The 12,271-nt window shown below is 48.5% G+C and overlaps 1 protein-coding gene across 5 annotated transcripts in view; it reads right to left on the bottom strand.

Moving 5' to 3' along the window:
* The window catches only part of LOC139271360 (arf-GAP with SH3 domain, ANK repeat and PH domain-containing protein 1-like), a 525,010-nt gene that overhangs the window by 139,934 nt on the left and 372,805 nt on the right, over positions 1-12,271 (bottom strand). For all 5 annotated transcript variants that reach the window (XM_070888507.1, XM_070888511.1, XM_070888508.1 and 2 more), the window contains one exon: positions 8,184-8,347. In XM_070888507.1, the coding sequence (XP_070744608.1) occupies positions 8,184-8,347 (164 nt within the window). The remainder of the gene's footprint in view (positions 1-8,183; positions 8,348-12,271) is intronic.

Genomic DNA, 12,271 nt, shown 5'->3' with positions numbered 1-12,271 from the left:
CCTCCGCCCCCCCCCCCACAGCAATCTCCTCCCTCCCCCCGCAATCTCCTACACCCCCGCAATCTCTTCCGCCCCCCTGCCCACAGCAATCTCCTCCGCCACCCCCCCGCCCACAGCAATATCCTCCCCCATGCCCCCTCCCCACAGCAATCTCCCTCCTCTCCCCACAGCGATCTCTCTCCCCCCCCCCTTCCCCACAGCGATCTCTCTCCCCACCCTTCCCCACAGCGATCTCTCTCCCCCACCCCCCTTCCCACAGCGATCTCTCTCCCCCACCCCCCTTCCCACAGCGATCTCTCTCCCCCACCCCCCTTCCCACAGCGATCTCTCTCCCCCACCCCCCTTCCCACAGCGATCTCTCTCCCCCACCCCCCTTCCCACAGCGATCTCTCTCCCCCCCCTTTCCCCACAGCGATCTCTCTCCCCCCCCTTTCCCCACAGCGATCTCTCTCCCCCCCCCCTTTCCCCACAGCGATCTCTCTCCCCCCCCCCTTTCCCCACAGCGATCTCTCTCCCCCCCCCTTTCCCCACAGCGATGTCTCTCCCCCCCCCTTTCCCCACAGCGATCTCTCTCCCCCCCCCTTTCCCCACAGCGATCTCTCTCCCCCCCCCTTTCCCCACAGCGATCTCTCCCCCCCCTTCCCCACAGCGATCTCTCCCCCCCCTTCCCCACAGCGATCTCTCCCCCCCCCTTCCCCACAGCGATCTCTCTCCCCACCCTTCCCCACAGCGATCTCTCTCCCCCACCCCCCTTCCCACAGCGATCTCTCTCCCCCACCCCCCTTCCCACAGCGATCTCTCTCCCCCACCCCCCTTCCCACAGCGATCTCTCTCCCCCACCCCCCTTCCCACAGCGATCTCTCTCCCCCACCCCCCTTCCCACAGCGATCTCTCTCCCCCCCCTTTCCCCACAGCGATCTCTCTCCCCCCGCTTTCCCCACAGCGATCTCTCCCCCCCCCTTTCCCCACAGCGATGTCTCTCCCCCCCCCTTTCCCCACAGCGATCTCTCTCCCCCCCCTTTCCCCACAGCGATCTCTCTCCCCCCCCTTCCCCACAGCGATCTCTCCCCCCCCTTCCCCACAGCGATCTCTCCCCCCCCTTCCCCACAGCGATCTCTCCCCCCCCTTCCCCACAGCGATCTCTCCCCCCCCCCTTCCCCACAGCGATCTCTCCCCCCCCCTTCCCCACAGCGATCTCTCCCCCCCCTTCCCCACAGCGATCTCTCCCCCCCCCCCTTCCCCACAGCGATCTCTCCCCCCCCCCTTCCCCACAGCGATCTCTCCCCCCCTTCCCCACAGCGATCTCTCCCCCCCTTCCCCACAGCGATCTCTCCCCCCCCTTCCCCACAGCGATCTCTCCCCCCCCTTCCCCACAGCGATCTCTCCCCCCCCGTCTTCCCCACAGCGATCTCTCCCCCCCCCCTTCCCCACAGCGATCTCTCCCCCCCCTTCCCCACAGCGATCTCTCCCCCCCCCTTCCCCACAGCGATCTCTCCCCCCCCTTCCCCACAGCGATCTCCGCCCCCCTTCCCCACAGCGATCTCCCCCCCCTTCCCCACAGCGATCTCTCTTCCCCCCCCAACCCTTCCCCACAGCGATCTCCCCCCCTTCCCCACAGCGATCTCCCCCCCCTTCCCCACAGCGATCTCCCCCCCCTTCCCCACAGCGATCTCCCCCCCCTTCCCCACAGCGATCTCCCCCCCCCTTCCCCACAGCGATCTCCCCCCCCTTCCCCACAGCGATCTCCCCCCCCCTTCCCCACAGCGATCTCCCCCCCCCCTTCCCCACAGCGATCTCCCCCCCCCCTTCCCCACAGCGATCTCCCCCCCCTTCCCCACAGCGATCTCCCCCCCCCTCCCCACAGCGATCTCCCCCCCCCTTCCCCACAGCGATCTCCCCCCCCCTTCCCCACAGCGATCTCCCCCCCCCCTTCCCCACAGCGATCTCCCCCCCCCCTTCCCCACAGCGATCTTCCCCCCCCCTTCCCCACAGCGATCTCCCCCCCCCTTCCCCACAGCGATCTCCCCCCCTCTCTCCACAGCGATCTCTCTCCCCCCCCACAGCGATCTCCCCCCCTTCCCCACAGCGATCTCCCCCCCTTCCCCACAGCGATCTCCCCCCCCCCTTCCCCACAGCGATCTCCCCCCCCTTCCCCACAGAGATCTCCCCCCCCCCCTTCCCCACAGAGATCTCCCCCCCCCCTTCCCCACAGCGATCTCCCCCCCCCCCTTCCCCACAGCGATCTCCCCCCTCCCCTTCCCCACAGCGATCTCCCCCCTCCCCTTCCCCACAGCGATCTCCCCCCTCCCCTTCCCCACAGCGATCTCCCCCCCCCCCTTCCCCACAGCGATCTCCCCCCCCCCCCCCTTCCCCACAGCGATCTCCCCCCCCCCCTTCCCCACAGCGATCTCCCCCCCCCCCTTCCCCACAGCGATCTCCCCCCCCCCCCTTCCCCACAGCGATCTCCCCCCCCCCTTCCCCACAGCGATCTCCCCCCCCCCTTCCCCACAGCGATCTCCCCCCCCCCTTCCCCACAGCGATCTCCCCCCCCCTTTCCCCACAGCGATCTCTCTCCCCCCCCTTCCCCACAGCGATCTCTCTCCCCCCCTCTTCCCCACAACGATCTCCTTCCCCCTCTCTCCACAACGATCTCCTCTCCACCCTCTCCACAACGATCTCCTCCCCCCCCTCTCCACAACGATCTCCTCCCCCCTCTCTCCACAACGATCTCCTCCCCACCCTCTCCACAACGATCTCCTCCCCCCTCTCTCCACAACGATCTCCTCCCCACCCCCCCACAACGATCTCCTCTCCCCACGGACCTCCACAACGTAGCGATTGCCCCCCAAGAAGTGATCTCCCTTCACAGGTATCTCCCCTGCCAGCAGCGACACCCCCCCTCCACATACCTGCACAGCGTGCTCAGGCCGGCAGTCTCTGTGAATTCTCATCTGTGCCTTTCCTGGGGCGGAGCTTCACAGCATCATGCCCGTGCGCACAACTCGGGAACCGAAGATTCCAGAGTGAAAAGGACTCACCGCCCGCACACCGCTGGCTGCACTCCGCTCAGCATACCGCCAAGAAAAAAAAGTGAACAAAATCGCACACACTCAACACCAGCGGTACAAAACGACATACCACCGGCAAGCCGGCGAGAAATGGGCAGACGACCAATTTTGGCCTCCATGACTCTAAGCTGCCATAAGGTTTTTAAATGATTGCCTACTGTTAACAGTCAATTTAGCAAGAAAAATGAATAGGTCCAGATTTTCTTGCAATGGCGAGATCGGCAATGAACACCCTAAATTTCACTGTTTAGTGTGCCGAACTCACCATTGATAGCTTACTCTTTATTTTCCTGCATTTTTAAATAGGTTTCGTCGCAGCAATTGGTGGCAAATCAGAAGTGGCACAGCCATTTTTTCCCAGCGATTCAACAGATAAGGTATTTCACCTTTATTAGCTGCTCGAAATAGCAACAGGAATCTTCCAGAGCATCTTTCTCTTCACAATTAATGATTGAGAAAAAAAAAACTTGGATTAAAGCAGGTTCCAATTAATTCCAGGCCTTTTCTAATGTTGAGCAAAAGCAAAGTAAATTTTAATAGATTAACAGATCCATAGAACTGCCAGTTCACATAAATACAGAATATTTTATTGTAAATATTAAGCAGAGCTAGGGCAGGTGACATTATTGAGTCCTTGAACTTCTTGACTATATTATTTGCAACAGCCTTTGCTGCAGCCTCTGGCCCAGTTTATTTTTGAGTGTGTTTCTGCTGCCATTTCAAAATAATTATATTCTTCATAGCAACAATTAATGTTTAGAAAGAAACATTGTTTATGAAAAAACTTAGGAAAAGAACAGTTAATAATACCTTTTTATTGCCATGACCATGCAATGGTTTAAGAACCATTGTCCTGATCAGCAAACACATCAGCATGTCATTTAAATGCAATCAGAGAATGCATTTGAAATCAATCATGCAGTTGCCAGGCCATCACACCATTATTTTTCAGTCTAAGTGGCAGCAAGTAAAAGCTAGATTAAATGCAGGAAAATTGCAATGGCCATTGATTTTAATAAAACTGATAATTACCTTCTAACTGTTTTCAACTAAGGTAATGGCAGAGCACCACAAAAGTCACAGGAAAATACAGAATGGCATAATTAACGGTGCAAGTCACTTACTCCATAACTTCACTTTTTTTTGCACCGTTCAAGCGTCCCTACGCCACAATGGCGCAAGTCCCCAGAAAGTCCTTGCCCATTGTATATATCTGCTGCTAAACTGTCACTTAGGTTTGATTCAAGCCTGTTGTAGTATGACAATACATGTATATGCTATCCATATACAAGGATAATACGACTATATTTATTTGTTTTTTGAACATTTTTCTCGTGTAGGCTTTACCACAGCACAGATTTCTTATTTGTACATTGCATGGACTTCATAGAGGTGCAGGGTTTCTTGCGTTGGGGAATGCAATGAAACATGTTCAGGAAAGCATAAAGGATTTAAGTAAAAATGGGGAAGAGACACTTAAGAACAGCTTGGAATAGGTGTTCAGCAACAAAAAGATAGAGCAGAACAGATATTTGAAAAAAATATTAGAAACATGAGGGCGTAAAAAATGACAGGAAATAAAAAAGTATGGAAAGATTTAATAAATGTAGCAGGACAGTGAATGAAAAAGAAAAGAAACAGGAACAACAGAGGTTAAAAGAATAAGGTTAAGCGAGGCTGCAAATTGTAAAGTCAGGAGCGGGGCCAGAGTGGCAGAAACAGCAGAGGGGCAAGAGTAGGATTAGAGGCTATCAGAGCTAGGGTGATGTCGGAAGTTGGACAGCAGCAGGTTTTCTTTTTATGGAGCAGGCTAGGTGGTCAGCTATATAATATTATAGATAAAATACCTCACATCTCTACTCAATTCCTGTCACCATTTTCCATTACAAGTTCCTTGTTAAGTTTTAATTGCATGCTTGCTCTAGTGGAGGTACTGCAGAGCTACCACTGGCAGAAGGATGAAATTATAGCATGACGAGTTTACGTAATCAGGTTTCATTATAAATTTCATTATATATAATTGAAATATAAAAATAAGGGCAGATGTAGAACGATAAAATGGGAACCGAAATTCGTATTTGCGCCTTGGTACAATTAACCTGCCCTCTTAACATTGCTTCACACAAGACACGTATCTACAGATAGATATGAAGCATAGGATGTGCATAAGGGACTCTGGTATATTGGAAAAGGCCAAGAAATCACTCGATACAGAGTGAACCAGAACAACTCCACCAATATCTTTAACGTTGCTTCCAGAGGGATGTTAAAAATAAATAAGGCTGATCAATGTTATGTACAGTGCACTGTAGTATTTGGAGTGACAATATTTATGATATGCTATTACAGTTTGAAGACCAGGACCTCAAATCTGGCACCAAGCTTATGGTCTTCAGGACAGTAGTGATACCCGCCCTCCTATATGGCTCAGAGACATGGACCATATACAGTATACACCTCAAAGCGCTGGAGAAATACCACCAGCGCTGCCTCCGCAAGATCCTGCAAATCCACTGGGAAGATGGACGCACCGTCAAGTGTTCTACATCAGGCCAACATCCCCAGCATCGAAGCACTGACCACACTCGACCAGCTCCGCTGGGCGGGCCACATCATCTGCATGCCTGACAAAGCAAGCACTCTACTCGGAACTCCTACACAGCAAGTGAGCCCCAGGTGGGCAGAGGAAACGTTTCAAGGACACCCTCAAAGCCTCCTTGATTAAGTGCAACATCCCCACTGGCACCTGGGAGTCCCTGGTCCAAGACCACCTTAAGTGGAGGAAGAGCATTCAGGAGAGCACTGAGCACCTCGAGTCTCATCGCCGGGTGCTTGCAGAAACCAAGCGCAGGCAGCAGAAGGAGCATGCAGCAAACCAGACTCCCCACCCACCCTTTCCTTCAACGACTGTCTGTCCCACCTGTGACAGAGACTGTAATTCCCATATTGGACTGTACAGTCACCTGAGAACTCACTTTTAGAGTGGAAGCAAGTCTTCCTCGATTTCGAGGGTCTGCCTATGATGATGATAGTTAACCATAATAAACAAAATCTGAAATCGTGTTATATATTATTAGTATTACATGCAGGTGGTAGTATGAATAAGTTGAAATCTACAAATTATTTAAATCGCACTACAAGTTCATATCAGATTTCAACAAAATACAACTGTTTTTGACTGATGAAATTTTTTTTCTAATGAATATTTTCTAATCTGCAAGGCACTGCTTTGCCAGAAAGGAACATAAACATTATCTACACCTCTATATTTACTGGGTACCTTCTGTTTGGAGATGCAAGGATAGATTTTCTAAGCCTTGCTTGAGGGCAAGGTAGTTCATACTACTGTATAACCACATACGGAAATTGCAGGCAATGGGAGGATAGAAACAGGTTTAAAAAAAATACCTGTGAAGGAGATAGAATATCCACTGAAGGGCCTGCACGGATGGCACTTAGGCTGTGCATACCCACAGGCCTGAAAAATATTGGAAGGAAAGGTTCCGTGAAAGAAAGTGAGTTTCAGCAAAGGAGAAAAACTTCAGTGCCAGGCCCCTGCGAGAGTATAGGACTCTGGGGCCAAACTTAGTGGACAGATTGGAGAAACTGGGGTTGTTCTCCTTAGAGCAAAGGTGGTTGAGAGGAGATTTGATAGAGGTGTTCCAAATCATGAGGGTCTACATGAGAGTAGATAGAGAGAAACTATTGCCATTGGTGGAACGGTGGCGAACCAAAGGCACAGATTTAAGGTGATTGGCAGAAGAACCAAAGGTGACATGAGAAAAAAAACTTTTTTTACACAGCGAGTGGTTGTGATCTAAATGGACTACCTGAAAGTGTGATGGAGGCAGATTCAATCATGGCTTTTAAAAGGGAATTAGATAAATACCTGAAGGAAAAGAATTTGCAGAGCTACAAGGAAAGGGCAGAGGTGTAGGATTAGCTGAAGTTCTCCTGCAGAGAGACGGCATAGGCTTGAAGGACCGAATGGCCTCCTTCTGTGCTGTAATGATTCTATGACAATTCCAACAGGACATGGGCAATTCTATGGGAAAATCTAAAGACTTTTTAAAAAAATACAAATTATTTGTATGTGTTCATGTATAAAATAGTTGAGGAAACAACATAGCAAATCAAAATAAATCAGGAAAAAATGTATGATCAAATTGATTGGTTTGTTTTGTGTCAAGTTGGTAATTTTGAAAAAAAATGATTCAAGTGCTTGCTTTTGCATTGATTGCTGGTTCCTTATTGGTAGCTAATCCTACTACTTAATATTCCAACATACTTAAGCTTTCAGAAAAGCATAAAAGATGGTTTTTCAAGCTATGACCACACTTAAGATGTGATGTGCTACATGCAAGACTTTTAATCAGATAGTTAAGTAGCGAGATAGGATATAGCCATATACAAAAGCCATTTTAGAAATGCGCTGATACTGGAATGACTGTAACATTTCCAAGTCAGGGTATAAGTAGGTTGGTAACTGATTGCTCGCAGTGAGATTGTTTCTCGAAAATGTTTGAAACTAGCTGTTAAAAAGTAAAAAGTTATGCACATTTACACACCACGAAAGCAATTTAATATTAAAAATTACATTATGCTAAAATGAGGGTATACCTGCCATGGGAAATTATGAAATATTTTCAATGTAGGCCTTGCAGAGCAAGAGTTATTGCAGCCATTTCTCACTTTGACAAATAAAGCAGGAAGAAGCGTGCTAATTTTGGCAAGTATCATAGATACCTTTTGAGAAAAATAAGCACAAAAATATGGGGTTACATTTTATATCAGGATAACAAAGAAGGTGGCCACTGTAGAACCTTAGCATGGAGCATTTGTTTTATGCAAAATCATCTGTTTGTTCTCCGCACTAAACAACCAGCTACAAAGACCAATGTTACTGCAAACCAGCACTTAACTGTTTTGGATTTGAATATACCTGAAATCAAACAATACTGAACAGCCTTCTTCAGAAAGGTTTGACTTGTATCGCTGTGATCATGTCTTTAACTGGAACACTCTTCAGCATTTGGTCAGAAAATTACAAAACCGCTCCAACACATCAGTTAAAATAACATTTCTGAGCAGAAAAATAAACAAATGAACAAAGACCTGGAGCTCCACAATCACAACAGGTATCGTTGCCAGGCATCCGCTGCACATCTTCAATGATGGCTTTGGTTAGGTCCTCTATGCTGTTCTCTCCACTGCTTTGCTCTCCTCTGAAGGCCATGTTTAATGCTTCCTCTTTACTGTTGGTTAATACTGATATCCATCTGTTTAAAAAAAATGGAAATATCTTAAAATCAAGACAATGCATCACTTCAAAAATGTATAGCTAATCACATCAAATAGAATTTCTGAAACGGAGTAGTTTGGATTATTTTGATGGTGGAAAGATTGGCCCAGAAATCCCGGTTTCTCCTTCCTGCGGGCGTTCGACTGGATTCTGGAAAAAAGCTCACCGAACTGAAGCTGCTGCGCCCACATGAGCTCCCGGTCCAGAGGCCTCTTCTGACTGCTCATCACAGCACGTGCACGTCAGGATGTGCGCAGGCCTGGAGTTGGAATCACATGGCTCTGGGCAGCCAATCAGGTACAGTATATTCTCATTCATAGTAATAGGCGTTTCGTAAGTCCGAAACTCCTATTACTATGAATGAGAAACACCCCCAAACACTACATAAAACATTTTAAAAAACTCCCATAAAAGCACCATAGAAATTAAAGTTGATAGAAATGTTTTGAAAAAAAAAAATTTGCCGATTGAAAAAAAAAGTTTTAATTATGGTTTAAAAAAAATTACTTGAGTGGGCAGGGTTTTAACATAAATATGTATTTTTAAATTTTATTTTAATATGTTTTTGATATATTTTTAAACTCTTATGCTGCGCCTGTTTTTACCAGACGCAAGAGTTTGAAGGACATTCGCAGGGCAAGAGATGGGCAAAGAGCCCAATCTCTGCCGTGGGAATGTCCTCGCTCCCGAGATGCGTGCGATCTGTCAGGCCAGAAATTTGACAGATCAGGAAAGCCGGTTTTCAGCGCATGCGCATTGCATGCCAAAAACTAGCTTTTCCGATGCCTTCCCGGGTCTGCAGAAATTCGGTATGGACCCAGGTAGGCCGCGATTTCTGGGCCAATAGCAACAAAAACTGAATGTCTGCTCTTACCTAGCCAATCATAACCAAAGCTTCTCCAGCAATTATTTCTCTGCCAACCCCCTGAACCATTGCCTCCGGAGTCCCCCAATCCTTGGTCCTCTCCTAATTATCTACATGATGCCCTTTGGCAACATCAACTACAGACATGGGGGTCAGTTTCCATGTATACAGACGACACCAAACTGTCCATCTCCAACATCTCCGTTGACCCTTCCATTGCTTCTGTGCCATCCAGTTTTGGATGGGTGCAATTTCCTCCAGTTGAACAATGGGAAGACAGTCCTGTCAAAAACTTCACACCCATGCCACTAACTCCATCCCCCTAACCGCCGACTGTATCAAACTAATCAAGACTGTCCGCAAGCTTGGTGTAGTGTTCAACTCCGAGCTGAGCTTCTGACCCACATACCATCATAGGCAGTCCCTAGAAGCGAGGATGACTTGCTTCCACGCCAAAAAGGTTTACAGGTGTTTCAAAGAAGGACCAATATTCCAGATCCCGAACTATATCGTGAAGGGTGGAAGATGCCTGTGCTTGGATTTTTTTAACGTGTGGTGGCCATTGCACACCAGCCACCACATGGGCTTGACAGAGCGAGGCTTTGGTCCAGTGGCAAGGATTACCCAAGGGTAGCAAATGTAACACCACTTTTTTTTTTAAAAAAGGGAGAGAGAAAACGGGTAATTATAGAGCGGTTAGCCTGAAATCAGTAGTGGGGAAAATGTTGGAATCCATTATTAAAGATGAAATAACAACGCATTTGGAAAGCAGTGACAAGATCGGTCCAAGTCCGCGTTGCGGAGTTGGAGCTGAGGGTGGATTTACTCTGGAGCATCCACGATGCTGAGAATGACGTGAGTAGCACGTGTCGCGAGTTGGTCTTACCGCAGGTGAAGGGTCCACAGCCAGATAGGGAATGGAAGACCAACAGGAAGAGCAGTGCAAGGAAGGTAGTGTAGGGGTCCCCTGCGGTCATTCCCCTGCAAAACAGATACACCGCTTTGGGTACTGTTGAGAAGGATGACTCATCAGGGGAGGGCAGCAACAGCCAAGTTCATGGCACCGTGGCTGGCTCTGCTGCACAGAAGGGTGGGAAAAAGAGTGGGAGAACTATAGTGATAGGGGACTCTATTGTAAGGGGAATACATAGGAGTTTCTGCGGCCGCAACCGAGACTCCAGGATGGTATGTTGCCTCTCTAGTGCAAGGGTCAAGGATGTCTCGGAGCGGCTGCAGAGCATTTTGGAGAGGGAGGGTGAACAGCCAGTTGTTGTGGTACATGTAGGTACCAACAATATAGGTAAGAAGCGGGAAGAGGTCCTACAAGCTGAATTTAGGGAGCTAGGAGTTAAATTAAAAAGTAGGACCTCAAAGGTAGCAATCTAGTGCCACGTGCTAATCAGAGTAGAGGGAGCAGGATAGCTAGAATAAATACGTGGCTTGAGCAGTGGTGCAAGAGGGAGGGATTCAAATTCCTGGGACATTGGAACCAGTTCTGGGGGAAGTGGGACCTGTACAAAAGGGACGGTCTGCACTTGGGCAGGACTGGAACTGATGTCCGAGGGGTAACATTTGCTAATGCAGTTCGGGAGTGTTTAAACTAATATGGCAGGGGGATGGGAACCTATGCAGCGAGATAGGGCGAAGTAATATGGAGTCAGAAACAGATGGTAGAAAGGTAAAAAGCAATAGTGGAAGGCCGAGTAAACAAAGGCAAGAAACAAAAAGGACCACATTACATCATAATTCTAAAAGGACAAAGGGTGTTAAAAAAACAAGCCTGAAGGCTTTGTGTCTTAATGCAAGGAGTATCCATAATAAGGTGGATGAATTAACTGTGCAAATAGATGTTAACGGATATGATGTGATTGGGATTACAGAGACATGGCTCCAGGATGATCAGGGCTGGGAACTCAACATCCAGGGGTATTCAACATTCAGGAAGGATAGAATAAAAGGAAAAGGAGGTGGGGTCGCATTGCTGGTTAAAGAGGAGATTAATGCAATAGTTAGGAGGATATTAGCTTTGATGATGTGGAATCTATATGGGTAGAGCTGCAGAACACCAAAGGGCAAAAAACGTTAGTGGGAGCTGTGTACAGACCTCCAAACAGTAGTAGTGATGTTGGGGAGGGCATCAAACAGGAAATTAGGGGTGCATGCAATAAAGGTGCAGCAGTTATAATGGGTGACTTTAATATGCACATAGATTGGGCTAGCCAAACTGGAAGCAATACGGTGGAGGAGGCTTTCCTGGAGTGCATAAGGGATGGTTTTTTAGACCAATATGTCGAGGAACCAACTAGGGGGGAGGCCATCTTAGACTGGGTGTTGTGTAATGAGAGAGGATTAATTAGCAATCTCGTTGTGCGAGGCCCCTTGGGGAAGAGTGACCATAATATGGTGGAATTCTGCATTAGGATGGAGAATGAAACAGTTAATTCAGAGACCATGGTCCAGAACTTAAAGAAGGGTAACTTTGAAGGTATGAGGCGTGAATTGGCTAGGATAGATTGGCGAATGATACTTAAGGGGTTGACTGTGGATGGGCAATGGCAGACATTTAGAGACCGCATGGATGAAATACAACTGTACATTCCTGTCTGGCGTAAAAATAAAAAAGGGAAGGTGGCTCAACCGTGGCTATCAAGGGAAATCAGGGATAGTATTAAAGCCAAGGAAGTGGCATACAAATTGGCCAGAAATAGCAGCGAACCCGGGGACTGGGAGAAATTTAGAACTCAGCAGAGGAGGACAAAGGGTTTGATTAGGGCAGGGAAAATGGAGTACGAGAAGAAGCTTGCAGGGAACATTAAGACAGATTGCAAAAGTTTCTATAGATATGTAAAGAGAAAAAGGTTAGTAAAGACAACCGTAGGTCCCCTGCAGTCAGAATCAGGGGAAGTCATAACGGGGTACAAAGAAATGGCAGACCAATTGAACAAGTACTTTGGTTCGGTATTCACTAAGGAGGACACAAACAATCTTCCGGATATAAAAGGGGTCAGAGGGTCTAGTAAGGAGGAGGAGCTGAGG

This window comes from Pristiophorus japonicus, chromosome 1 (assembly GCF_044704955.1).
Source record: "Pristiophorus japonicus isolate sPriJap1 chromosome 1, sPriJap1.hap1, whole genome shotgun sequence".
Lineage (NCBI taxonomy): Eukaryota > Metazoa > Chordata > Chondrichthyes > Pristiophoridae > Pristiophorus > Pristiophorus japonicus.
This window is presented reverse-complemented; position numbering and strand designations above follow the sequence as displayed.